At 48.5% G+C, this 25,542-nt stretch overlaps 13 protein-coding genes across 13 annotated transcripts; 8 read left to right on the top strand and 5 right to left on the bottom strand.

Annotated features, from left to right (window-relative positions):
* Nucleotides 1-98: 98 nt before the first annotated feature.
* Nucleotides 99-896, top strand: LCP9604111_4126 (putative cyclin-dependent protein kinase complex component; the record flags this gene model as incomplete). The annotated part of the gene is made up of 1 exon (XM_039071791.1): nucleotides 99-896. One exon carries the CDS (start codon nucleotides 99-101, stop codon nucleotides 894-896), a length of 798 nt encoding a protein of 265 aa, XP_038929688.1.
* Nucleotides 897-1,125: 229 nt separating this feature from the next.
* Nucleotides 1,126-2,571, bottom strand: LCP9604111_4125 (hydrogen/calcium exchanger domain-containing protein; the record flags this gene model as incomplete). The annotated part of the gene is made up of 2 exons (XM_039071790.1): nucleotides 1,126-1,717; nucleotides 1,769-2,571. 2 exons carry the CDS (start codon nucleotides 2,569-2,571, stop codon nucleotides 1,126-1,128), a joined length of 1,395 nt encoding a protein of 464 aa, XP_038929687.1.
* A 1,404-nt stretch (nucleotides 2,572-3,975) lies between these two features.
* Nucleotides 3,976-5,733, top strand: LCP9604111_4124 (cystathionine beta-synthase CYS4; the record flags this gene model as incomplete). Its single annotated transcript, XM_039071789.1, has 4 exons — nucleotides 3,976-4,235; nucleotides 4,306-4,340; nucleotides 4,410-5,086; nucleotides 5,140-5,733. 4 exons carry the CDS (start codon nucleotides 3,976-3,978, stop codon nucleotides 5,731-5,733), a joined length of 1,566 nt encoding a protein of 521 aa, XP_038929686.1.
* Nucleotides 5,734-6,081: 348 nt separating this feature from the next.
* On the top strand, nucleotides 6,082-7,296 carry LCP9604111_4123 (putative short chain dehydrogenase/reductase; the record flags this gene model as incomplete). Its single annotated transcript, XM_039071788.1, has 5 exons — nucleotides 6,082-6,229; nucleotides 6,294-6,427; nucleotides 6,625-6,839; nucleotides 7,050-7,200; nucleotides 7,252-7,296. 5 exons carry the CDS (start codon nucleotides 6,082-6,084, stop codon nucleotides 7,294-7,296), a joined length of 693 nt encoding a protein of 230 aa, XP_038929685.1.
* A 147-nt stretch (nucleotides 7,297-7,443) lies between these two features.
* On the bottom strand, nucleotides 7,444-8,449 carry LCP9604111_4122 (signal recognition particle receptor subunit beta; the record flags this gene model as incomplete). The annotated part of the gene is made up of 2 exons (XM_039071787.1): nucleotides 7,444-8,181; nucleotides 8,237-8,449. The coding sequence occupies 2 exons, from the start codon at nucleotides 8,447-8,449 to the stop codon at nucleotides 7,444-7,446; spliced, it is 951 nt and encodes a 316-aa protein (XP_038929684.1).
* A 253-nt stretch (nucleotides 8,450-8,702) lies between these two features.
* LCP9604111_4121 (putative beta-1,6-glucan biosynthesis protein (Knh1)) lies at nucleotides 8,703-9,826 on the top strand (the record flags this gene model as incomplete). The annotated part of the gene is made up of 4 exons (XM_039071786.1): nucleotides 8,703-8,894; nucleotides 8,948-9,048; nucleotides 9,131-9,695; nucleotides 9,758-9,826. 4 exons carry the CDS (start codon nucleotides 8,703-8,705, stop codon nucleotides 9,824-9,826), a joined length of 927 nt encoding a protein of 308 aa, XP_038929683.1.
* A 273-nt stretch (nucleotides 9,827-10,099) lies between these two features.
* On the bottom strand, nucleotides 10,100-11,634 carry LCP9604111_4120 (glutamate 5-kinase; the record flags this gene model as incomplete). The annotated part of the gene is made up of 5 exons (XM_039071785.1): nucleotides 10,100-10,960; nucleotides 11,015-11,110; nucleotides 11,164-11,274; nucleotides 11,349-11,536; nucleotides 11,595-11,634. The coding sequence occupies 5 exons, from the start codon at nucleotides 11,632-11,634 to the stop codon at nucleotides 10,100-10,102; spliced, it is 1,296 nt and encodes a 431-aa protein (XP_038929682.1).
* A 230-nt stretch (nucleotides 11,635-11,864) lies between these two features.
* Nucleotides 11,865-12,704, top strand: LCP9604111_4119 (mitochondrial inner membrane protease ATP23; the record flags this gene model as incomplete). The annotated part of the gene is made up of 3 exons (XM_039071783.1): nucleotides 11,865-12,096; nucleotides 12,154-12,413; nucleotides 12,477-12,704. 3 exons carry the CDS (start codon nucleotides 11,865-11,867, stop codon nucleotides 12,702-12,704), a joined length of 720 nt encoding a protein of 239 aa, XP_038929681.1.
* A 562-nt stretch (nucleotides 12,705-13,266) lies between these two features.
* On the bottom strand, nucleotides 13,267-14,543 carry LCP9604111_4118 (aurora family serine/threonine-protein kinase; the record flags this gene model as incomplete). The annotated part of the gene is made up of 3 exons (XM_039071782.1): nucleotides 13,267-13,401; nucleotides 13,455-14,387; nucleotides 14,445-14,543. The coding sequence occupies 3 exons, from the start codon at nucleotides 14,541-14,543 to the stop codon at nucleotides 13,267-13,269; spliced, it is 1,167 nt and encodes a 388-aa protein (XP_038929680.1).
* A 577-nt stretch (nucleotides 14,544-15,120) lies between these two features.
* On the top strand, nucleotides 15,121-16,047 carry LCP9604111_4117 (TIP41 family protein; the record flags this gene model as incomplete). The annotated part of the gene is made up of 3 exons (XM_039071781.1): nucleotides 15,121-15,422; nucleotides 15,486-15,876; nucleotides 15,934-16,047. 3 exons carry the CDS (start codon nucleotides 15,121-15,123, stop codon nucleotides 16,045-16,047), a joined length of 807 nt encoding a protein of 268 aa, XP_038929679.1.
* A 1,524-nt stretch (nucleotides 16,048-17,571) lies between these two features.
* On the top strand, nucleotides 17,572-18,544 carry LCP9604111_4116 (uncharacterized protein; the record flags this gene model as incomplete). Its single annotated transcript, XM_039071780.1, has 2 exons — nucleotides 17,572-17,947; nucleotides 18,027-18,544. The coding sequence occupies 2 exons, from the start codon at nucleotides 17,572-17,574 to the stop codon at nucleotides 18,542-18,544; spliced, it is 894 nt and encodes a 297-aa protein (XP_038929678.1).
* A 204-nt stretch (nucleotides 18,545-18,748) lies between these two features.
* LCP9604111_4115 (bifunctional aminopeptidase/epoxide hydrolase) lies at nucleotides 18,749-20,993 on the bottom strand (the record flags this gene model as incomplete). Its single annotated transcript, XM_039071779.1, has 8 exons — nucleotides 18,749-18,875; nucleotides 18,946-19,433; nucleotides 19,489-19,857; nucleotides 19,914-20,033; nucleotides 20,086-20,203; nucleotides 20,260-20,479; nucleotides 20,536-20,620; nucleotides 20,673-20,993. 8 exons carry the CDS (start codon nucleotides 20,991-20,993, stop codon nucleotides 18,749-18,751), a joined length of 1,848 nt encoding a protein of 615 aa, XP_038929677.1.
* A 1,068-nt stretch (nucleotides 20,994-22,061) lies between these two features.
* Nucleotides 22,062-25,433, top strand: LCP9604111_4114 (uncharacterized protein; the record flags this gene model as incomplete). The annotated part of the gene is made up of 2 exons (XM_039071778.1): nucleotides 22,062-25,194; nucleotides 25,246-25,433. The coding sequence occupies 2 exons, from the start codon at nucleotides 22,062-22,064 to the stop codon at nucleotides 25,431-25,433; spliced, it is 3,321 nt and encodes a 1,106-aa protein (XP_038929676.1).
* Nucleotides 25,434-25,542: the final 109 nt, after the last annotated feature.

Genomic DNA, 25,542 nt, shown 5'->3' with positions numbered 1-25,542 from the left:
GCTACCATCCACCTCAAGGTCCAGGTGCGCGCTACTCGCAACCCCCTATCAAGCCCGCGCCTGCGCGTGGCAGTGACAGCAATCCATACGCGCACACCATGGCCACCGCCGTAACGCAAACCACAACCATGTCCGTGTCCCAAGACACAGATTCCAAGCAAAACGCAAACCCCGCGCCAACCATGCTAAAACTCGGCTCGCCGTTGGATAATATTGACCGTCACCAACCTGCCGACGATCCTGATTCGTCACAGACCCCCGCCGCCGTGTTTGATATTTCGCCCGAGGCTGCATTACACTTGCTTTGTTTGAATGTTGAGCGGCTAGGCGCTTACTTTGCTCAGAAACCCATCAGCCCCGATGAGCTGCATACGCATGGTTCCGCGACTCTAGTTTCTGATACCCCTGTTGAGGATGAGCTCAAGGTGAAAATCGTCGGATTGCATGTTAAGGATTCAGATGATCCTGTCGACCCCGCCAAGGCGACGGAAGAAGCGATTCAGATGGCTATCTTGGCGAAGAAGTTCCTGTCAAAGAAGGTGCCACCGATTCCGTTGAACGAGTATCTGCTTCGTTTGCATAGGTACTGTCCTATGTCTACTGCGGTCTATCTCGCAGCTAGCGTATATATATCCAAGATGACGCTGGTCGATAATGTATTAAGGGTCCTGCCCAAGAATATGCACAGGCTTGTGCTTGCTGGTGTTTCGGTTGCTTCAAAGGCTCTAGAGGACTTGAGCTATCCGCATAGCCGGGTTGCGAAGGTCGGTGGAGTCAGTGCGCAGGAATTGTCGAAACTCGAGATCAGCTTTTGTTTCCTGGCCGACTTTGAGCTGCGTGTTGATGCGCAGATGTTGATGAACGAAGCCTTGCGTCCTCAGACAACCCTGGAATAATGACCGGTCAGATCATACTGTTTTTGTCTCATATGAGGTCATATAACATTATGTGGCCTTATCTGACTAGTTAGGTGCTGTCTGATGTTCAGACATTATTTACTCTGACCATCTAATGGAGCTTTAGTCCCCCCCCCCCTCTATCAAACTCTTCAAAAACACCAACCACGAGTGATATACAGTATGCAAAATATCCGCGGACCAAAAACGCTTAGAAACTACCCGACATTCAAGACTGGTTGGTCGAGGTTATGTGCACCGGGGGATAGTACCAAGTGCAAACAGCGACGATGAAGTAAACCAGCACACAAAGAGCACCTTCAAGGTAATTGGACTTGCCATCACGCAAGAAATTCCCAACGACCAGAATCGAAAGCACGAGAAGGACAACCATGAAGATCTCGAAGTTCAAGCTCATATTCTTGCCCATACCCCAACCAACAATGACAGTAAGCGGTGCGTTCAGCAGTGCTGTTTGGATCGAAGGAGCCAGGCAGTGGAAGAGTGCAAAGTTGATCTGGTTGTCCCAGGCTTCATCGATGGCTGTAAGATGCTCAGCGGCCTTTTCCACCAGAGGGACAAGAATTAAACCGAGGAAATTATCTGAGACGCCGCGCTCCACGATGTACTCGATTTCTTGGACTAGGAAGACAGCGGACATGCAGACGCAGGTCAGTGCAACGGCGATGACAAGGAAGCATTCTATCATTGTAAGCTTTGCCCTCGCGGCTTCTTCGTGTCGGTCTTCGTCGCGGTGTTCGTCTTTCTCTAGGATATCATCGAAAATGGAGTTGTGACTGTGTAGGTTGAAAAAAAGATATCTATCCCAGAGTTTAGTGGTTAAATTATAGGCAAGAGCCTAGGCCACTCACGTCAAAAACGCTACGAGAAGGATCACCGCAGTGGCACGGCTAATCGTCAAGGCATATTCGTTCAACTGCACCAGAGTAAACTGTGCATTGACGCTTCCACGCAACGTGGAGTAGAACGCACTCGGAATCAACAGACCGAAACCGGCGACAAGGAGCAACCCAGTACCGACTTCACTAATGGCTTCGTGGAAGGTCTGCTCATGACGCTTGATACCGCCGACAAAGAAACACATGCCCAAGCAAAGCAGGAGATTTGCCATGATTGAACCAAGAATAGCGGCCTGGATGACAGGAATCAGATCCGAGTTTTCGGTCCGGCCATGGTTATACAACAAAACCATAAATAGCACGAGTTCCACCACAGCGCCCAAAGTTGTTTCCACAATGATGCCTATCATCTTTGGTAACTTTTTAGCTAGCTCCCCGCCAGCAAAGCCGAGCAGGTTTGCCGAGGGCACCATGGCGATATAATTGAGACTGAAGATCCAGACGTGAAGATCGGGTCGCGCGAAATGAATGACAATTGCGGCGGGGACAAATGGCCAGAGGATATTCACGACCATCGAGAGCGTACAGACACTCCTAAAGCATACCTTGAGGAGATGCCATGGTTGAATGCCGCTTCGACCACTCTCTCCAGCTGTGTCCACGCGAAATAAGGCCCATGCTCGCTTGGAAGTGGTAGAGTTGGTGGGCAATATCGAGTTCTGGGAGCCCTTCTCCTGGACCGTCTTCGGCTGTTCACTGTTCCCACGGAGACGGGGATCGGCGTTTTGTGAATGTGTCGACCTGATTGAGCCCATTTTTAACCAACAACAACTCCGTATAGATTGGAGAGATCGGAGAGCTCGGGGGGAATTGGATGAAGCACACGCAAAATATCAGACCGTGAGACAAAATCAAATAAGAGATGGACCAAACTCGGTAAATTCTAGAAGAAACCACGCTGAAATAGACAAAAAGAAGAAAACAAAAATGCAAGATGGGCTGGGGACTGCAAAGACTATACAGCGCCTGGGCCGCAATACAATATGGAGTTCGGAGTATAAAGGAGGCAAATAAAAACAACAGTCGGATGCGCTGGCACTTGACAGAGCCAATCAGCCCTCGAGTCTTTCAATATGGATAGCCAGGAGGTCTTGGCGCAGCCACGATGTGTTCCATGATGCCTTTCCCGTGAAGATCGCCGTATCCCGTGTCGCGATTTGACTAGAGAAGAAGAGTAGATAAAATGAATTGACGACGAACTCAGTTGTACTACCATAATATACTCGGCTTCCTGGACATACTCGCTCTCTTGTCCAGATTATTGGCGTTCTGTATAATATTCGCATTCAGTCCTTTTGTCTCTCAGGGGATGAATTGTCATTTGAGTGTGTGGGGAATGGCCATTTTTCTGCACAGCCACGGCCTTGGCTTTGTAAAAGCGTCGTATTTAAGCGCGAATGATCTAGTCAAGTATGGACAGTTGGTATGGAATCGGGCAATGATATGCGTGCTGTAGGAGCCTGTCGAGCTTGATCTATCAACATGACCCTTTAGGTGATTATTAGCCAATCAACCATTGGTGGTGGGTAGAGATCGCCCTAGCTCTTAAGGTTGGCCAAGCAGGAGTTAGCAGAAGTAATAGGTTTTTAGCGAGAGTTAGTGAGACCAGTGGATCTCTGTTTTGGAGGTTGTCAAAGAGAGAAAGTTGGTGAACTCCCGAAGTCGAGGAGTAGACTGACAAATTCGGCCTCGTCATGTGTTTGGTCTTCTCAACGTCTTTTTCAATTACGGAGTACAGTATATATGTTTTTTTCAATAGAAATTCTCGCCTCAACTGCACTCTTGATCTAACGTTATAATGTTAATACATATCTAGTATGTAGTCTGAATTATAGTCTGATCCTTTTCATGTTAGGCTTAGGGGTTTTATAGAAATAATCCTCTGGACTTTTTAATGTATACCATTGACATTCATTATATGAGCTATTAGTAAATAGATCAACCCATCAGCTAATACCTATATATAACACACACCAACCTATAAACCTATAACCTATGACCTTATAACACTCAATATCAAAAGTAAACAAAGTCCATAGATATATGGGCCCACATAGAGAAAGCCGGCTACCATCGGGCGGGGCACAAAAGTCGATGGCGAAATCTTCGACTTGTGAACTTCTTCTTTGCTACATTCTCTCTATCACAACTCATACATCATGGCTTCTACCACTACCCCCGGCGCCCCGCCGGTCACTTTGGACACTATCACCCAGCAGATCGGCAACACACCCCTTGTACGGCTGAACCATCTGCCCCGCACCCTGGGAATCGATGCTACTGTCTACGCCAAGTTGGAGTACTTCAATGCCGGCGGCAGTGTTAAGGATCGAATTGCCCTACGTATGATTGAAGAGGCTGAGCGAACTGGTCGCATCAAGCCTGGTGATACTCTCATTGAACCCACCAGTGGCAACACGTAGGTCTTTTCCTTCCTTCTCTTTCGCTTCGAGCGGTCATGGGCGCGGACGCTAATTGAGATTCATTAGTGGTATTGGTCTGGCACTGGTTGCTGCCGTCAAGGGTATGTATTTATTGTATAAGCTTTACTTGTCAGATCCGTCTTAATTGTGTCCATTCTTTCTCTACTCAGGCTACAAGACCATCATCACTCTCCCAGAGAAGATGTCCGCCGAGAAAGTCGCTGTCCTGCGTGCCTTGAATGCGACTATCATCCGAACCCCCAACGAAGCCGCCTTTGACTCGCCCGAATCGCATATCGGCGTCGCTAGACGCCTCGAGAAGGAATTGCCCAACGCCCACATCTTGGATCAGTACGAGAACCCGAACAACCCCTTGGCACACGAGCTTGGCACTGCCGAGGAAATCTGGACCCAGACCAATGGTAAAATCAATGCTATTGTCGCTGGTGCTGGAACCGGTGGTACAATCACCGGTCTTGCTCGTGGCCTGCGGAAGCACAACCCCGATATTGACGTGATCGCCGCCGATCCATATGGTTCTATTCTCGCTCTGCCTCCCTCCCTCAACGAAGCTCGTGCCAATGAACCTTACAAGGTTGAGGGTATTGGATACGATTTCATCCCCGAGGTTCTGGACCAAAATGCCGTTACCCATTGGATCAAGACTGAAGATAAGGAGTCTTTCAAGTACTCCCGGCGTCTGATCGCCGAGGAGGGTCTGCTGGTCGGCGGTAGCAGTGGTAGTGCAATTGCGGCTCTGGTCAAGGCTAACGAGGCCAAAAAGTTCTCCAAGGACGATGTCATCGTTGTGATTCTTCCCGACAGCATCAGAAGTTACCTCTCCAAGGTCGGAACAATTTTTTTCCTGATTGATCTTCCATTCAAGCTAACCGATTCAAGTTCGCCGATGACGACTGGCTCGCCGCCAACGATCTACTCCCGTCGCTTCCCGCCGTTGCATCGACAACTCAAACTCATGTGCCTGTGTCTGACCCTCTGGCCAATGCCAAGGTCAGCTCCTTGCGCTTGAAGCCCATCACCACCGTGACAGCCAACTCCCCTTGCGAGACTGCCATCGAGGTCATGCGCGACCGAGGCTTTGATCAGCTTCCAGTCCTTGCCCCCTCCGGACGTAAGCTCGTCGGTCTGGTCACGCTGGGCAACGTTCTCAGCCGACTGACGCACGGCCGGGCCTCAGGCCAGAGCCCCGTCTCTGAGGTCATGTTTGACTTCTCAAAAATTTCCGAGGTAGTCACCGATCCCCGTGATTTCTCCAAGGCCCTAGACTCCTTCAAGCCTCAGACCCGGAGTCGTGGCTTCATCGAGATCACCATGGATACCCCTCTCGGCGTCCTGAACCGCTTCTTCGAGTGGAATAGCGCTGCAGTTGTGACCGAGAAGGACGAAAGTGGTGCGATGAAGCCATTGGCCATCGTTACCAAGGTCGACCTGCTCACTTGGATGCTGCACCAGTCCAAGACGGACAAGGCCTAAAATGTTTCCTTTGTTTATTTTCTGAAATGCATTCGCATGAGACATTGCTTGTTGGGTAGGGGTTCAACATTCCTGAACATTGATATCTGGGAACAGGCGTTTCTGTTGCGTTGGCATGAAGGCTCCCCAATGGGATTCAACACATTGTGGGATTGAAATACCTAGACCGTGCAGCGCAGAGACTGGCGTTTAATGTGATCAATACTTAATGCACGCCATAGAGAATATACACATGGTTCTTTTTCAAGTCTGTTCGGTTTAGGTGGCGATGACGTCGGTTCAGATCAGAGATGTATGTGCGACTTCATCTGGGGATCCTCTCGACTTTGTCGATTCCACCCCCCAAAGATGACAGTAATATTTACTTATCGGAACTTCTCCCTGGAAGACATAACGCCGTTAAATGGACGGGTGGCTGTAGTGACAGTGAGTCCTCTCGTTATATCTCAGCCCAGCAACCAAGTTCCCCAGGGTGGCCAAGCGGGCATTGGAAAAGGTAAGCAGATTCCTTGACCTCTAGCCAGTTGAATATCCTGTAGGGTATAATAACGAGAATACAGAGATCACAACTCAGCTTCTCTTGCACGAGATAGAGAAAGTAATCATCGTTGCCAGAAGTGAAGACAGATATATCACTGCTCGTGGGGAATGGAGGCACCGCAAAGGCCTCTCCCTGGAGAATGATTTGTCAAATGTGATCTGGGCGATATTCAGGATGTCAAGGCCGCGATTGAGAAGATAAAACAAGTCACAGATCGGATTCATATACTGATTTGCAATGCAGGTGACTTCTCTCTCTATCTCTCCATCTCGACTGAATCATTACATATTGACCTACCTCCCTTAAATGAAGCCATCAGTGTTCAAAATGATAACAAGCGTTCATCTTAGAATATCGAGCGTGTATTCGCGACAAACTGCGCCGGACACCAAGTCCTAGCCACATTACTCCTACCACTGTTGAAGAACAGCGTGACGCCTAGCAACGACGTACGAATTGTCGTGACCAGCTCATCGTTCCATTGTTGGTGCCAGAAGCTCGATCTGGATCTTCTATTCTCATCGTCACGCGTCAAGTGGCCCGCCTTGTACGATGGAGTATGGCGGTATGGCCGATCAAAGTTGGGTAATATCCTCTTTGCCAAAGAGCTCAGTCGGCGACTTCAGGAGGATCAAGATCTAGCGAGCCAGCAGATCTATGTCAATTCGTTCTTTCCGGGCAATATCGTCACTGATCAATAGCTCGGGTGCGAGTTTTATTTTGGGAGATTCCTGGGTTGGCTTATAAGAACGGCAGGATCGTGGCTGGGTCAAAGTCTGGAGGATGGTGCTGCCACGGGCTTATATCTTGCGACTAGTCGAGAGGTGCAGGAGCAAAATCATCGCGGTCGGTATTTTATGCCTATCGCCACGCAGTGTGAGCCCAGCGCGATATCTGGAAATATGAAACTTGCTCGAGATTTGTGGGTGAGTGCTATGTTTACTTCACGCCGTTATATTATATCATTGACCATACAGGATTGGATTGATGCCCAAGCTACCGAGACACTAGGATTAGATTAGCAATATCAATGGAAAAAGCACATTGTAGTCTAGAATCTTCTCAGTGCAACTTTTCTTTTCTGGCATAACATATACAAGTAAACTATGATAGGACCACATATTTACTATTCCGGACCATCAAGACAAGAAAGCAAAAAGTCATCTCGCTCACAAGCACATACCAACCCACTCCTCCCAGCGGCGCACTCCAGATCCGAACTCTTCTTGTGAGTCACCCTTGACAGCACCACCAACCACGTCAACCTTGACACCGACCTCGTGCTCCAGAAGCTTGAAGCTGAAAGTCTCCTGTTCATCATTACCCAAAATTTCTTCCTCTTCATCTTCCAACCCAGTATCCGCACTTGCATCCAGAAGACCCTTAGTCTTCGACGTGCGGATGCGATCAATCTCCGCTTCCAGCTTTTCCCTCACTGCGCCCGGCGGCAATGCAGTGAATAGATCCTGCTTGTTCGCGGCGACTAAGACAGGGACATCAGTGGTTCGCTTGCTAGATGATCCGTTCTTTGCGCGCTTCTGGAGAAAGAGGAGAACGTCGTGAAGATAGGTTGCGGTATCACGGAGCGTTACTTCGTCAACTAGAGCAGCGGTATCGACCATGAACACCACACCGCGTAGCCTTGTCTTGATATCCTTTGACCGGGACATGGTCTGGAGCTCGGAGATTCCTTGCGATACGCGGAGCTTGCCATGGCCAGGGGTATCCCTTATGCGGTACTTGATTGGATTCCGGACGGCCTCCTTCAAGGAGGGATCGTTCACTGATCGGTAGCGGTTGGATCCAGTTGGGACAGTCGGTGGTAAGGTCACGGTTACTAAGGTTGATTCTTGGGAGGTGTGGGTGCTGTGTGACTTGTTTGAAGCAAGCGAGGACTTGGCCTCGAGCTATAGATTGGTTAGCGAGAACTTAGCCACTCTCAGGTCATAGACTGCAACCTACCAAGGTCGTAAAAGCAGTTTTACCAGCTCCACTGGGGCCTAGGAGTAGGAAATTACTCGAGGGCGGAGAAGCTACGGTCTGGAAGAAGAAGATATGCAGTGCGATCGGGACACCAAAGGTGAATAGGACAGCGATAGCAATGGCGACAAGGTTGCCATCGAACAATAGTGTAGCTATGCCAGTCACCGAGTTCCAATTTGCTTGAGACGACATCCTGTCGGTTATAAGTTTGGAAGTTGTCAAAAGTTGTGGGCTGACACCTTGACAGGAGAAGCCCGATAGCACGGACCCATCCACTTATCTTAGTGCACATCACGGGTCTATAGAAAACAAACCCTCGAGGGCTCAAGGGCCTTAGGAATGATGCACATACCAGACCACCCTATGAAGGGGTGATTTCCCTCTCTCTTGACTGGGAGACAACTCTCTGTTCTTTCGAGACTTGTGCTTCTCAATCATATCAGCCATGAGAGTCCAATTACTTCAGGTCGCCCTGTTATTCACGGCCGTCTATGGCCAGATCAGTTCTCAGATCACAACATATGATCTGAGTTTCGACGGTGCAGCTGTCGTGAGTCTGCTTTGGGGCTTAGATGGCGAACCAACTTCAACTTATAATTTTTATCTCTGTGCCGGTGATGAGACAACAGGTTCATATGTATGTTTCTCTCTATACGGAACTGCAAAACATAGAGCTAACCACACATCTAGGACACTCTATCGCAAGTTATCAACAATGGCGCCTATGCTCCTGGTGACATGGTGTCATTTCGTGTCGATCAAAGTGTCGGTGGGAATGAACCCAATGCATAGTAAGACAATTCATTTGCCTCTGACATCGGCGGCTTCATCAATTCGCTTTGTGACTGACCAATGTCCCTGGGGCCCAATCAGCTTTCTCAAGATAGTCCTATCAGGCCCTCATAACTACTGGTCCGGGTTCACCTCTCATTTCACTTTGACCAACATGAAAGGTACATTCTCGACCAAAGTAACAAATGCGATCAAGACGATGCAGCCGATTCCCGCCGTCGTTATTTCCTGGCCTACAGTCAAAGACGATGACCACCTCATCGAGGCCGCAGATCTCACTTCAATTTGCAACTCCTCTAGTCTCGCCAAGAGTTCCTCAACCGAAGCCACCTTGCAGTTCCCAACCTCAACCGCCAAGGGCGAAGCCGAGCACAATGAATTGCGCAAACGACAAGTGGCTGCTGTCGGCGGCGTTGGCGATGTTTCTGTAGTTGACCAGCATACCGTCCCATACGGTGAACAGACTGGCTCGATCAAATATGCCCCGATGCCTAAGAGCGCTGGGACTACTGTCGCCACCAGATCAGCCACTCCTCAATACCCGCCTTTCCCGTTCTCTATTGCAACCAGCTACTTAGGTGCGCCAACCATCCAGTACACGGATACAGCTTTTGCGACATGGACGGCGAACACCATCGAGAACACGGTGAGTTTGATTCTTGCTTGTTGTCGATTGGGTTTGAAAGCTAATCCTCCGTTTGTGTTCAGGCTGCGCCCGCTCCTGCGCCCACATTGGACAAGAGAATGCAGAAGTGGTTGGACCGTTGGAATGATTGATAGGCTTTCAGGCATCTTGACATTTTTGTTTTCTCATATCTTTACATGGCACTTGAATTGACGTATAAACATTCAATTTTCAAGTGCTTTCATTCATGCTGTTTTGGAGGTCATTTCATGCTTTGGGGGCTTTCAAATTGTCGGCCTATATATCCCGAGTAACTTTTATATTGAAACGATCAGGTTTGACTGGGAATATCGACCATCAATGCCTTTGAATGCAAGAAGATTCTCGCTTCTGTTCATGATATGCATGTACCGGATGGGCCAACATTATGCCTCCGGGGACTTCCATTCCTCCAAGGCCGGTGTTAGTGACGGTGTTACGGTATGTTTGTGGTCCTCGGGGTGGAACGAGATGTTCTCTCGCATTGCCACACAGTCGCTATCGGCATAGCCAAGTAGCGTCTCAATCTGTGTGCTGCGGTGGCCCTTAATGTGTGTGATTTCAATACTTCCGTAGTTAACCAGAGCGCGACCGACTTCCTTAGGTTCCTCTCTGTGATGGATAAAATCGCCATTCAAGGCATCTGGGGATGGCCGATCAACAACCACTAGCCGCACAGATTCTTGCTGTCCAAAATGGCCTTCAACCCCGACGACTCCAGCCGGGAGAAGATTGGCATTATTCAAGAGTGCGTGGTAAGCTCCGTGGTCGATGTATAATGTACCATGTGGGTACAGTCCATGAAGTAGCCAGAATGTCCGTGATTGAATCGGGGTATCTGAACGGATGAATCGGGTATGTAGAGGGGCAGTGGGTGCCTCACTTTGGTCGTCAGCTGCTACGCCATTTGACCGAGCCTCGAGGTATTGTAGATATTTCACAATATCATGAACGTTGCCTGGTTTTGAGCTCTTGGTGATAACTGTAGTGACGCCAGCACTGGTTCCAAGCTTTGCAGCCACAATCTTCGTGCTCATACCTCCAGTGCCGAGAGAGGAGCCTGCTGATGAGACGTCAGCCTCGAGAGAGGATATATTGGTCACCACCTCGATGGGTTTTGCATCTGGGTTGGTTCGAGGGTTGGCTGAATAAAGACAGTCGACATCGGTCATTAAAAACAGATAGTCGGCCTTGATCATTGCCGCAGTAATTGCAGAAAGGGTATCGTTGTCGCCAAATTTGATTTCCTGGAAATGATTGGGTCAGATGCGAGATCGCGACTCGAAGGGGAACTTACTTACAGAAACAGCCAGGGTATCATTTTCATTGACAATAGGAATCACTCCCATATCAAACAACTGTCCGAATGTATTTTGCGCATTGACATATTGGGTTCTCTGTAATGAGTGTCAGTGGAGGAACAGGGCTAGGCAGGTATAAGGGTACATACATCAGCAATATCATTTCTTGTCAACAGAATCTGAGCCACAGGGACACGAAGATGCGAGAATAGATTATCCCAAAGACTCATCAATCGACATTGGCCAACTGCAGCGAGAGCCTACAGATTTCATTAGCAACTTTTCCATTAGACATATTATATGGGCTTGTATTCCTGTAGAATCGAAGACATACTTGTATGCGTGGAAGATATGTTGGTCTTTTGTCTACATTCATCCTTCGCAGACCAACCCCCACGGCACCAGATGATACAAGGACAACCCGGTGGCCATCTCTGTGTAGCTTGGTCACCGTTTCGACGATCAATGTCAAGATCGAAAGTATGGGCTCGTGGGTTTTCTCGTCAACAATCGAACTCGTTCCTGATATATCGAGTGGTCAGTACTTGAGTCATCGGACAACAGATATAGATCCCCGCACCCAATTTGATCACGATTGTGAGGCTGGATGAGGTCACCATAGCGCAAATTCCAGTTCCAATAAAACCCCCAGTAACAAATAAACAAATAAGAAACAAACGAAAAGAATTGGAAAGGCCGGTTGTGTTGTGGGCCCCGCGGTGATGAATCACGGAAGAGCCCATTTTGCCAGATTCCGGTGCTGATTCTGCCGTACACTACCGCCATTTGCGGAGGATCTCGATTTATCGCGCGGAGTGATGGGTGACTCTCCACAAGTCCACGATCGAAAATGACAGACTCCCAGTCGCCAGGTGCGGCTGCACCTTCCAATGGAAAGCCGGAAACTACAGGGTTTCTTCCCGGTGATGACACCTGGACCCAATTCCGCAATATCTATTCGATTCTCACGGGCAAGATGTCCAACGAAGCAATCGAGCAGTTCCGTGTTGCGCGAGACACTCGCAATGAAGAAGCAGACTGCAAGCGCTGTGAGGATCAGCGGGATTACCTTCTTCAATATAGTGAGTCCCTTGTCTAAGAGTTATCTAGCTGGATACTGACATGGTCGATTTATTAAGGCCCTACGATTCGATTTCTCAGCGAAAGCATTCAACAATTAGGAGGCGATCTTGACAATCATAACATCTACTGTCGTCGTTGCACTGATCGGAAGGGTGGTGGCTTCGATCCGGAATATGGAATCCTGATCTGCGCAAATGAAATGAAGGACCAGGGACACCTCGAAGATACCATGGCCCATGAGATGGTTCATGCCTTTGATCACCTCAGGTTCAAGGTGAATTGGTCTGATAATCTTCGGCATGCCGCTTGTACCGAGGTATGTGTCATTCTTGTCTTCTTAACCCTTCTTAAATTGCCGAGATTCGCTAAATCCGTTTAGATTCGAGCTAGTTCGCTCAGCGGCGAATGCAGATGGGCGCGCGAATTTTTCCGAAGAGGTCAGTGGAAGCTTACACAACAGCACCAAGAATGCGTCCGACGGAGAGCCATTCTCTCTGTGCGAGCACGCCCAACTTGTAAAGACGAAGCCCATGCCACAAGGGTCGTCAATGAAGTTTGGGATAGTTGTTTCAGAGACACACGCCCATTTGATGAGATCTATCGATGATACCACGCAGCCTATGCAGCGTTGTACTATTCTCGCCCTTTGTATGATAGATATTGTCTGGATGTACTATATTTCATGAGTTTCACTAGCGACACAAACCTTCCCGCCCATCTACCGGGGTTCTTTTCGGATTTGTTACTTGTTAAAATATGTAAGGTTATGTATGTATCATGTGATTGAGAGCACTAAAGGTGAGATGAGATCAAAATATACCTGGTCTATGATGGTGATTGTCAATGAAGTCTAAGAACACAACTACAGATCCAGTCCGATAGTATTCTCCGTCCTCCGTCCTGGTTATAGATGCAAATATCTCAGAGAGCATAGGTATCCGTGGCTTCTTGTGGAATTGTTTGAATGTGCCATGTTGTATTGAACACGTCGGAGAATAAAATTAAGATCAAAATATCGCCATATCGAGAGTACCTCTTCAGCTGGACTCCAAGACAATCTAACACGCCTTGAAAATGCATGAGGCTCAGACACCAAAACTCCACATGAGGAAATATCAAAAAGAAACTAGAACCCCCAAAGTCTACCATGTAAAGGTCAAAGTCAGGTTTCATGCTTTGCCCTCCTTGGAAGAAGCAGAACTCCGCTTCACAGCTCGATCGTCTTTGACACAGTGCTTGAGGATCCAAGGATGGCGCTGGATCTCCTCGAGCGGGATTCGCTTCGCGGGATCAAGAACAAGAAGCTAGATAATATGTGAGTATGCGGGCCATAGATAATGGAGAAAGATATACCAACCCTTTTGATAAGGTCCTTTGCCTCTGGGCTCACGAAGGAGGGAACCGACATATCTGCCCTGCCAATACGCCGATGGGTCATGATAGGAGTATCCTCGAATGGAGCCTCGCCGACCAAAAACTCATAAGTCAAGACGCCCAGACTCCACAAATCCACTTTCTCGCTGTAGTAGTTGTCCTTGGAGCCAGGATTAACCATTTCCGGGGGCAAGTAGTCGAGAGTTCCACACATCGTTTGGCGTCGGTTGTTGGGGGCATGAACACTCCAGCCGAAATCACTGATTTTAATTTCCCCGTGAATGCCAACAAGGATGTTCTCAGGCTTAATATCGCGGTGCATGATGTGCTTTTTGTGTAGGTATTTCAAAGCTGCAGCCATCTGTGCAATATATTGTGCGGCCTTCCACTCCGGGAACCGATGCTCCTTGCGAAGGTGCTTATATAGCTCACCACGGCCAGCAAACTCGAGGATCAAGAAGATTCGTTTGCTGTCATGGAAGTGACCATAGAGCCTCAAGACATTAGGGTGACGCAGGTTACTCTGAATTTCGATTTCACGTCTGACTTGCTTCTGGACACCACCCTGTTGTAACTCAGACTTGTGTAGCACCTTCAGTGCACAGACGAAGCCAGAGGAACGTTCTTTAGCAAGATAAACTCGTCCAAACTTGCCCTTGCCTAGTGGTTTACCAATTTCAAACATTCCCAAGTGCAGCTCCTTGGCCACAGTTGGCTGCTCGCAGAGGGAAGAAGATCTGCGCTGGTCGCCGTTTTCATCGGTGCTCCGGGTCACCAATGCGCCGTGAGATCCCTTGCCTGGCGAGGCTGCAACGTTCATGGCATTCGCCTTGTTTTCATTATTATTTTGAAGAGCCAATTTCAGTAGCTGAGCTCGGTTTGAATTGCTGTTTGACTGGGCTGAAGAAACCGGGACCTTGGTAAATCAGATCAGCAAGGTGGATCTCCAACCAGATTGCGTTGAGCCAAGTACCTTCTGCTTGCCATAGCTTCGATCACTATTTCCATTCTCTTTCTCGTCTTTCATGGACAGATGCTCAAAGCGAGCTTCGAGCGTCTTGGTCGTTGCCATGGTGAGAGGGTGGGAGGGTGGATAGGAGAGGTGAAAATAAGAGATGGGAAAAAGAGGGTTGTATAATAAGTAGCCAAAATTGAGTTTAGGCTTAGTTCAGAGCAATCATGATCACTTTGCACGAAGTCAGTCGTTGGTGGATGGAGGATATCGCAAAATGGAGAAACAGAAGCTCGGGTGTTTGGGCGATTCCCAGAACGTGTCACCCCAGCAACGCCCGGCTGATGTAATATACGTACAGGGCTATCACACCGCCATCCTGTCCGCTCTCGGCGCCTACACATATTTCCGTACCAATCGTATGCTCGAAGAGTATCTTTATTTTGCAGCTTGAGGTGACGACAACCATGTCAGGGTTTTATTCAAATACAGCATTCTGAATGCAGTGGGATACTACCTATGAAAGACTTGAAAATGGCAGACCCATTGACCAAATCAAAGCTTTCAAGATTCTGCCGAACAAATATTATTGCAGGGTCGGACCGCCTCTTTCTCCGTCCGCGGGGTTATCGCCATCAGCACTGCAAACTGGCTCAGCTGTTTTTGATCTCTCGCTGCTTCTTGTGAAGATTTAGCAATGACGACAGCATGTGTCACGGTCTCTCCGGAGGCAAAGAAACCAAATTCGATCACCATCAACGGGTTTCGAATTTCAACACAGAAGCTACCTATTCTCAAAGCCGACCCGATCGAGGAAATGACCCAGAAACTCGGCATTGCACCCCCAGAAATGATCTTTGGTGATAATTATGTTGCAATAGAGCACGAGAATGGTAATTGGGGCATCAATTTCAATGCGTTTGATGCCTTGGACTTGGTGGACAAGACTGGTCAATCCATGCTCCAGGTCGCGTACTCGGGAGAATGGCAAAAGAGCAGGTATTTTTGCAGCCGTCTAAATTTCTGCTTATCGATCGTTGCGACTAATGGCTTGTTCCGCAGAGAGAAAACACACGAAGGGATTAAAGAAGTCGTGAAGCCGTTCGACTGGTCATATAGCACCGACTACAAGGGCACCCTCCATCCCAATGCGCGGCCGTTTGAGCCAACGACGAAGCCCATTCCGATTGAACTATTGAAGCGTCCAGATCCCATCCTCTTTTTTGACGAGGTTGTTCTTTATGAAGATGAGCTGGCGGACAATGGGATTACCATGCTGTCTTGCAAGATCCGAGTCATGCCAGGAAGACTTCTTCTATTGACAAGATTCTTCATGAGGCTTGATCACGTTTTGATCCGACTCCGGGACACTCGAGTTTATGTGGACTTTGCCACAGGTGAAGTTATTCGAGAATATCTCTCAAAGGAATGTGAATATGAGAAAGTTCGACAGGTATGTGTGGCCGTTGGATAACGTTGGATGTGTGTTTGATCTGACAGTCGTCCACAGATGCTAGCAGCAACCAGAGATGATATTCCAGCTTTCTTGAGAGATCCCAACCGGCTCTCTGAGATTCTCCCCCTTGTAGAAAAGCGATCCGAGCGGTTGGTGCTAGGCGATTGAGAGATCTACACTTCATATTCTGGTTATCCGCGGGGCCCAGTCAACCATTGGGCTTGGATACAGACGTCACGGTCATGGGATGTTCGCCATTTAGCAACTAATCGTCTCCCACAAACGAAACATGCCACTGGATCATGACGACCATACGCATGAGCATTGGGAATGAAATATCCCATATTCGCCCACATGAGTCTTTTGTTAGACTTGGCTAGTTAGGTTACGGACCTACTGCCACATTTAATGATTAAATTCACGAGACATATACAAACGATGCAGATTATAATAGGATAAGGAGAGATAAGAGCGTCCTTAACTATCTTCGTAATAAATATGTCCCTATTACTATGTCACTAGACCTATCGCATCCTACCTACCTACCCGTAGACCGTGAACCTCTCTTGTCCTGAAAGGCGGAACGAAGGGTGCAAAAAAAACACGCAACACTAACCGAGGGGCTCCGAGATACTTACGCATATTGCAATCTTGGGCATACTCTGCCGCTGGCACAAGAATACAAGTGATAAATTACATAGTTAACCATTAGTAACTAACTAACGTAATTTCCAAGCGAGCTGCGCAGCTTAGAACATTTAGTAAATGCGACACATTCTACATTTATATCTCAACAACCATATGTTTATCCTATTCCCCCATTTGTCGATGATTATTGATAAGACATATTACTGTAGTACTATATATCAATCTCAAGGAGAGTAGAATACTATCTTACTGTCATTTCAAATATTACCGAAAATTACGTTCCCAAAAGCTAGAAATATATATATCGCAGTTATAAAGCCATAAATTTTCCTAAAGCTCCCTAGACATGCTATATATCATATATATAGTACTATGCTATAAAGACAAGTTCCTAAGGACCATCATTGCTGAGATATCATGTTGTAATTTATCGCTTTTACTATGTATTTTGGGCTGCGCAGCTCGCTTGGGAATTACGTTAACTAGTGAGAAGAGCTCAAGTTAGATACTAGCACTAAACCATCAATTGAATAACCAGCAGGAGCTCCACCGAGAACATACAAGGGTAAAAATACAATCAAATTCAGCAGTACCTAACTAGCTCTCTTAGGAGATACGCAACCCTGGAGGTCTACAGTGGCGTTTCATTAATATTTAAACCCCGGTACTTCGACCACTAACCGCTTTTTTACACCGCCTACCTATTCCTACTAGTATACACCCCGCCAGTACGCGCGCGCTACGCGTAGAAGTTAGTAACTATGCCACACCGTGTAGAAGAGGTGATCAGGTACGAAGGGTGGCATACTAGTTACTAGTTACCTGTATACCTAAAAGGGGTTTTGAATGTGAAGTTTCCTACCGGCCGAAAATAAGTGGGTCCTAGGCCTTCCGATGTACTGGGGTTTAAATACTAATGAAACATGACTGTAAGGTTAAATTCCTGTCTTGATATCGGAACAAACAATGCAAACATACTTTATCAGAAAAAGATCCAGATCACCAATCACGAAAGACCAATTCACGAATTCCACATCCTCAGCAATGTTATCCAAGAGAGTATCAACACTATGGGCGCGCGAGATTCGTGGGTTCCAGAACCTCTGCCTTTCCAGATCTGCTAGTCGCAGCCCGATAACACTGGTCTCCGCCTCCCGCGTGTCTACGGAACAGCCATTGAAATCGATCATCACTCGATCATATTCGCAAGGCAAGGTCTCCGACTTGGCCAAGAACTTTTCCCGGAGACCTGGAAATGCCGCCGAGACTTATGTTGCGTATGGCATGACACAGAAGCTATTCGAGGCCTGTTCCAGCCAAGCGGATTACAAAATTCCCCAAGCGTCGCAAAAGGGAGTGGAGGTCCCGAAAACAGAAGCCGGTGAAGATCTTGGTGTTGGAGAGGGTTGGTGGTATAAAGGTGAGACGATACGAGCGGTCTCTGGCTTAGGCGATGATCTGCTTTGAAGACAATAAGCTAATCTCGGGCGTCGCTGTAGAGCTCGGCCTCTTGCCAACCTTTTCTACCTGGTCCCAGGTGACTTTCCTCCACATGTACCTCTTAACGGTTCGCCTTCGTGCCCTGCCCCATCGCGATAGTGTTACTACCTACTCCCGCCACTTGATCGATCACTTTTCGCATGAAGCGGAACACCGCATGGACACATATCATGATCTGGGTAGTCGCACTATTCGCAACAAGTACCTGAAGGATCTGTTCATTCAATGGCGTGGAATCATTGCTGCATATGATGAAGGGCTGGCCAAAGGCGATGCGGTGCTGGGCGCTGCTGTCTGGAGAAACCTCTGGAAGGGAAGTCAGACCGGACCGGATGGGAAAGAAGAAATTGACTGGGCCAAGGTTGCGCAGGTGGTGGCCTACATGCGCCGAGTCTTGTCAGAGCTGTCCAAGAAGGACGAGGTGGATATTGTTTTCTCTCTTGGGCGTGACCAAAAGAACACCGGCATCTTTGCGTACTCGGAGACGGACAAGAAACTCGTTCAAGCAAACAAATGATGGAATATCCTCGCAGAAGTGAGTAGTTTGCATTTGTGGTATCCGTTCTGCTATCTTATATCATTTGATTACAAAGACATGTACAATATTTAATTGCCCTAGTCTTGTTGTATAACAATTTTTACTATCCAAAGACCACGGCACACAAACCGATGAGCATTCATGTCTACCTATTCGAGTAAAACACGACATAGAGAAAAAGACCTAGTTGTCTTTCTTGCCAAACAGATCCTTCTCCACCATCCCTCGGCATATAGGATGATAAAAATCCTTGTTCTTCTCGAATGTTGCGAGGGCGACAGGGCGATTGATCTTCTGGAGATTGCGGTACCTAAAGAACAAGAAAAAATGCTAAGTCAGTATCAAGAACAGAATCTGCGATTAACACGGGGACATCTTACAAAGGTCGCACAAACTTCATCCGTCCAACGCGGCCCAGCAAGTCGGTTGTCGGCTCAATAACACTGTCGTCTCCTGCTTTCATGCCAACTTGGCAGTAGAGGTGCGAAACTTCAATATTACTGCTCTCGGTCAAACCGTAGACATCACCCATCAACTTCGAGACTTCAGGGCTGAGTGGTCTCTCTAGCAAGAGAATCTGCTCTAAGAAGACGACCAATTGGTTTGCGGTCAAGCCCTGGATATCGCTAATATGAGGCTTGAAGGAAGAGTCGGGAAGGGACTGCCATTTCTTGGAAAGTTCGTAAACAACATCCACCATCGATGTGTCAAAGCTTGGCTTGGGTGGTAAACCTGGCGCATAGAACCACTTGTCCCAATCCAATTCGTTCAAGACCTTGGAAGCCTCGGCATCTGACTTGAAGAAGTCCAGAATCAGTGCCTTGAACTCATAAGAGTCGAGTGATTTGCACTTAAAGGTTGTGAAATACTGCAAAAGAAAGGGTTAATAAAAGAAACAGAACGAGAGAAGAGAGATTGCGTACGTGGGGAATAAACTTGTCAAATTTTGACTTGCCAACAATATTCTCAAGGTGAAATAAGAAGTTGAACCCCTTCTCATAGGGAACACTTGAGAATGCGTCGTCGGGATCTTTGCCCTTCAGATCAACGATGAGCTTCGTGAACTCATGATCGTCACCAAAATGCTCGACAGCGTCAGTCAGAGACTTCCACCCAATGATGGCCGAAAAGTGGCGGTAGGCTTCGCCATGAAGGGCAGCCAGAATCCTTCTCTCAAGGTAAACCGTCCAGCCTTCATTCAACCAAAAGTGCTCCCATGAGGCATTAGTAACCAGGTTACCACTCCAGCTGTGAGCCAATTCGTGTGCAATGACATCGATGTTCTCACGGTCCTGAGGGAGCTATTAATCATGGTCCATCTAACTATTGCGTAGAGGATACTACGTACCTTTGAGATGATACTCGGGGTTGCGAAAGTGAAGATCGGGTTCTCCATGCCGCCATATGGGAAACTGGGCGGCAGGATCAAAACGTTGTATTCACCCCAGGCATAAGGGTAGACGATTTTCTGTGCAATGTCAGAATTGAACATTGATATGAATAGAATATCGGCTGTGTACCTCGATTGTTTTGATGAAGTTCTCGGTATCAGCCTCGAGTTCCCATTTGCACTCTTCCAGCTTGTCAGGGCTGGTTGCAACGACACTCCGAGGCCCAATTGGAGCCTCGACAACATCACTGTGGAGTTCTGCATTAATGAACCGTACCTCTGAGAATGGTGGAAGAATCCTTACCCACTAGCGATAGCAAAGAGGTAGCTGGGGATTGGCACCGACTGGTTGAATCGATACAATTGGCGGTCCGCCTTTGACTCCATTGACTCCTTGCGAATCGGCAGGCCGCTGGTGATGACCGGGAGCGGGGAGGTGATGTTGAAGTCAAAGGTGGCTTTGACATCCGGAGTGTCCTGACAAGGGAAGATAGACCGCGCGTGAATTGCCTGGCATTGGGAGACTAGGCAAGTTTGTCAGCTAATGGAGCTCCAAGAAGAGTTCAAGATTGTCACATACACATGTATGGATGTTTCTTGTTTGAAGTTTGCGCAGGTGTCAGCCACTGCAACGCGGTGCACTTGTCGGTGGTTTTCACCTCGATCTATGATTTGAATGAGATAGAGATTCATGAGGATAATGATTATGAAACATACATCAACCTCAACGGTACCATTTAACTTGACGGGCGTATCAAGGCGAATCTTCAATGGCACACCATAGGGCTCTAGCCGGGGAAGAAACTCCCACTTGGATAGCTGGCCATCCACCTTCACCGCGCCAATGTCGAGATGGCTGGTATCCAGGATGATCTCCTGGGACTCGCCATCGGTGATTGACTTGAATTGATAGACGACATTTCCCACCAGCTTCTTCTGATCGAACAGAATATCGAAATTGGCCGTAATATGGGTGGAACGCCAATTGTTGTAGTTGCTCACGGTATTCGGATCCCGCGGAGGATTGATAGTAGCCATAGTTCGAATTGAGGTGAATTGTACTTTTATAGAACGGACTAAATGGAAAGGATTCAAGTTCCGAGTCAAAGAACGACCCAAGGTGGGATTCATGAGGTTTTTTTGGAGGGAGGAAATTCTCCCCTCTCATCTGTCTCATTTCCCCATTTCCCCCCATTTCCCGTCGCTAAGCGTCAACTTCGTGATTTGGGTTATATTTGCGTTTACACTTGTCTTAGATATTTATGTATTTAGATGTCTGTTAGCTTTCTACCTATCGAGTCGTTCCAACTTTCAACTTTGAAATATTTTCTTAGTTCTACTCTGTATTATGCACAATAACCTAGCTTATCCCTGTATGTATATAGCCTGCGCTAGGGAGAAGTGTCCCCTTTTTTCCCTCTCCCTTGGGAGTCCAGACTCCAGACTCCAGAATTCAATATCCATTATTCCTCTCTATTTCTTCTTCTAATCTCCCAGAACTCATCGTATCCTTCCGAGGTCCCCGCATCGCTTTTTCTCATTCGTCCACCGCCCGGCACCCGGGAACCCCCCCCCTGAAGTAGTTCAAGCCCCCCCCCCTTCCCTGACGAACTTGACGAACCCCCACAAGTGGCAACTGTTAGTCTGCCCTTCTGCGGATTTGACAGATTCTTGTTGCTCTGAGGCGCATTTTGCGAGTGTGATTGACGCAAGAAAATTCCCCGATTTGTGAGTTTGGTTCCTGATCTTCAATGCGCATGGTTCCTGATCCGTTCCAGGTCAATTGAAATAATGTCTTTCAGCCTACTGCTTTAAACTCCTCGAGCCCTTCCAATTACGAAGCTATGTATTGAGACGGAGAGGGGGTTTTCAAAAGCAAGGATACATACTCTACGAGACACGACCACATCAACACTTTAAACTTGCGAAGAATGAGCGAAGACACACAGGGCCCGGTTGCATATACCCATTTCTCTCTCATATTGTGCTTGTCTGGTCGCGCGTAGTGCCTCGGGGCTACACAATTTCAGAGAGACTTGATATATCCCATTTCCGACATCTAAATCATTCGATAAACTTCGACCGCTATTCCACCGTCTTGCGAAAATGATTCACCACACAGCAGTCGATGATGACCCCAATCCATCCTACCTCAGACGTCCTTCGGGTCCCTTTCCATCGGAACCGCTGTCTGGACCGTCCCATAACCGGCCTTCCTCTCGCTCGTCACGATCTAGTTCTCGGACTCGAATGGTAAAGCCGCCAGGTGCGGTCACACCCACTGGCCTCGGTGTACTTACAGAGAATGTGGCAAACATGTCCCCGGAGGGTTTCGGAGCCACCAGCCCTATCAAAGAAGGGCTAGGCAGCTTAAATCGTTGGTCCCAGTCAACAGCATCTAGCAAAAGTCCCTCGGAGTACATCGGTCATCATCGTCGAGGGAGCTCGAAAATGTCCATGTCAGGTTATAACCGTGGACGGGAGAGCGACAGCCCGCAACGTGCGCCAGCACTGAATGGGTTGCCGATGTTCGATTTGCCGGAGATGGAGAAGTCTGCCATATTCAACCATGACCCGACATCACAACAACTCGATCTCTCATTTGCGGCCTCAAGCCATCTTTTTCAGCCCTCAACACATAGCACTAAACCAGATATGCCAACTTCTCGATCTAGTGGAGGATCTATTTCTTTAAATGACGGGGACGGGGACGCCGTGGCCATACAACATGGACAGACCCAAAAGGTGATGCTGTCAAAGGCACTTCAGAAAGCAAATACGGCCGTTCTTCTTGACAACGCTGCTAATTTTGAGGGTGCAATGGAAGCTTACACCGACGCGTGCAACTTGCTGCAGCTTGTCATGGTCCGTAGCAATGGAGGAGACGAAGAGAAACTCAAACTTCAAGAAATCCGAGACACATATATGCTCCGGGTCACAGAACTTCATCGTATGGACTTTCCTCTCCCGGAAGACGACGATAAAGCTCTTCCAGATCGGCCCCTCAGCCAAGAGTCATATGGGGAATTGCTTCGTTCGACAAATGACGGATTCCATATGGAGAGCCAGCAGAACTCGCCTCGTTCCAGCTTTAGGCTCCATCAGATCCCACTGGAAGAGGCAAAAGGATTTTCTATGGAAGCGATTCCCCCTCGGCGACAATCCTTGAAGCCGTCTGCCTTGGAAGATCAACACCGATCTATCACATTGCCGACGGGTAGTCAGGAGGACATCAATGAATCCACTTCATGGTTGGACACAATTGATGAATCGGGCGGTTCGTCACCCTCATCGGCGAATTCTAAGGCGTCATCGGTGTACCTTCGTCGCCGGACAAGCCGTCGACTCAGTAATGACACCGAAGCTGAGTTTGATGCGGCACTCGATGCGGCCGTGGAAGCTGCATATGATGAAGGTCTGGAGCCGGTGCTAGAGCATAGAGAAGAGGAACGTGATGATATTGTGTCAAATGCTCGCAGGAACATTCAATTAGCGAAGCAAAGAGTGCGCGAGGCAGAACAGGAAGCAGAGGCAATGAATCGTGATCGTGAAATGCGCCGCATCCAGGAACAGACGACTTTGTGGGATGACCCCATTTCCCGTACTTCGGAATATCTGGACGATGAAGCAGAGGAAGAGGAGCGGTTGCTAGAAGAGATGACCAAGGGCTACGTGATGGATGACTTTGAGTTTGGCATTCAGTCCAAGTCGGCACTTCCTCGAGAATCGGATTCTAGCAACATGTCTGGGAGGACATGGGAAAGCTCCGCAAGCACTGGGAATGTGCTGTCTACGCTGGCAGAAGACGATGTCTTGCCGCTAGGCGACCTAAGGCCCGAACCATATACCATGCCCTCTTCTCCTCCTTCTTCGGCTTTGCCGCCCCTGCCAGCATCATCCGACTTTCCAGCTCCCTCAAAGCGGACCTCGGTATCAAACCGTGAGGGTTCTATCGGCTCACTCGCCTCTTCTACAGGTCCAGGAGTGCGAGCCCGGAGACTATCCAGTCAGACTCGCGAGCTTAAAATCGAAATCAATACCCGCTCCTCTCGCGCGAATTCCAATGCATCATCGGCTTTTGAAAATGTTGCAACCCCACTGGCAAATCGCCCGCTACCGTTGCCGAAAGACGAACTTTCTGCTCCTGGGGCCCGTTCCACTTTGCATCCAACACAACGCAATCCGTCGGTGGGTTCTTTCACGGACCACGTCAACCTCTCCAAATCTCGTACTCATGAAGATGGTGAGAACGAACTGCCACCCCTGCCGCTGTCAGCACGGCCCATGGGCAAAGTACCCTCGGCTCCAGATGGATTGAATAAACTCCACTCCAATACAAAGCCTTTCCGAGCTCGGAATGCCTCTGTTCCGATTCAGATCCCTGATATGTGCCCGGAATCCCCAAGCTCCCCGTGGAGCGGTGCATTCCCCGACACCCAAAGGGGCGCCACTAGCGGCGTCCCTGTTTTACCCACACCGACCCTAGCTAACTTCAACTTCAACCAAAATGGACTGCCAAGTGGCGGATTAAATCTATTTGGTAGTAACATTCACTCACCCACAGCTCTTGGTCGTCCAAATTCGTTGGTAGCCAATGCCCCGCTTCCTCTAGAGCCATGTCCGGAGTGTTTCCTTCTCCGTCCATTTTGGCTAATGAGGTGTCTCTACCAGACACTCGCACATCCTCACGGTGGATATCTGTCAGAGAAGCTCTTTATTCCTCGAGATGTCTGGCGCGTGAAGAATGTTAAATTAAAGGCCCTCGAAGAGAAAGTGTCCAACTGCGATCTTCTGACCGCCGCCCTGCTCAAATTGGCCCAGGTCGATACATATGATGCAGATGCGGTTTTGGAGGAGATGCAGTCGTTTGATACTATACTTGACCAAGTTCAGGTTACCTTGACTAAGAAATTGGGCAGTGATGTTGGTATTCAAGCATCAATGCCATTGTTCAAGCCCGCTTCCACACCGGACGAACCCGTCCCACCGGAAGTTGCGCCGAATAAGTCCTATTTGACATGGAAAAGATTACGCGCAAAAACTTCCGGGCTTGGGACAACCACCCCGGTCCCGAGTGCTCGAGAAAGTAGCAAGGACAATCTAGTCCTCAATTCTGTCCCAATGACATCTGTACATGGAACACCTGCGAAGCGAAATGTCACCCAGCTTGAATTTTCTGGCCCCAACGCGAACTACATGGGCGCGTTGGCGCGGCTTTTCGATGCTGCACAAGTGCTAGGTAATACCTTTCTCGTCTATATGTTTTGACATCATTCTAATTCATTACCAGAACAAATTGCTCAGCAAGTTGAGGACCCTGGACTCAAACATTCGTCCAAAACCCATGTTGGCCTGGAACTCTGCACACGACACGCTGCAGAATTCTTTGGCTTTTATATTTGTCGGTTCGCACTGGCTGATGTGGGCTTGATGCTCGACAAGTTCATCAAGCGAGGTAGCGAGTGGGTGTTGGTTTAGGATATATGTGAAGCTATACGATAATAGGGGGGGGGGGGGGCGGGGGGAGGGGGGGGGGGGGGGGGGGGGGGGGGGGGGGGGGGGGGGGGGGGGGGGGGGGGGGGTAAGG

This window comes from Penicillium roqueforti (assembly GCF_015533775.1).
Source record: "Penicillium roqueforti strain LCP96 04111 chromosome Unknown scaffold_08, whole genome shotgun sequence".
Lineage (NCBI taxonomy): Eukaryota > Fungi > Ascomycota > Eurotiomycetes > Eurotiales > Aspergillaceae > Penicillium > Penicillium roqueforti.
Note: the sequence above shows the minus strand (reverse complement) of the source record. Positions and strands in the feature narration are given on the sequence as shown.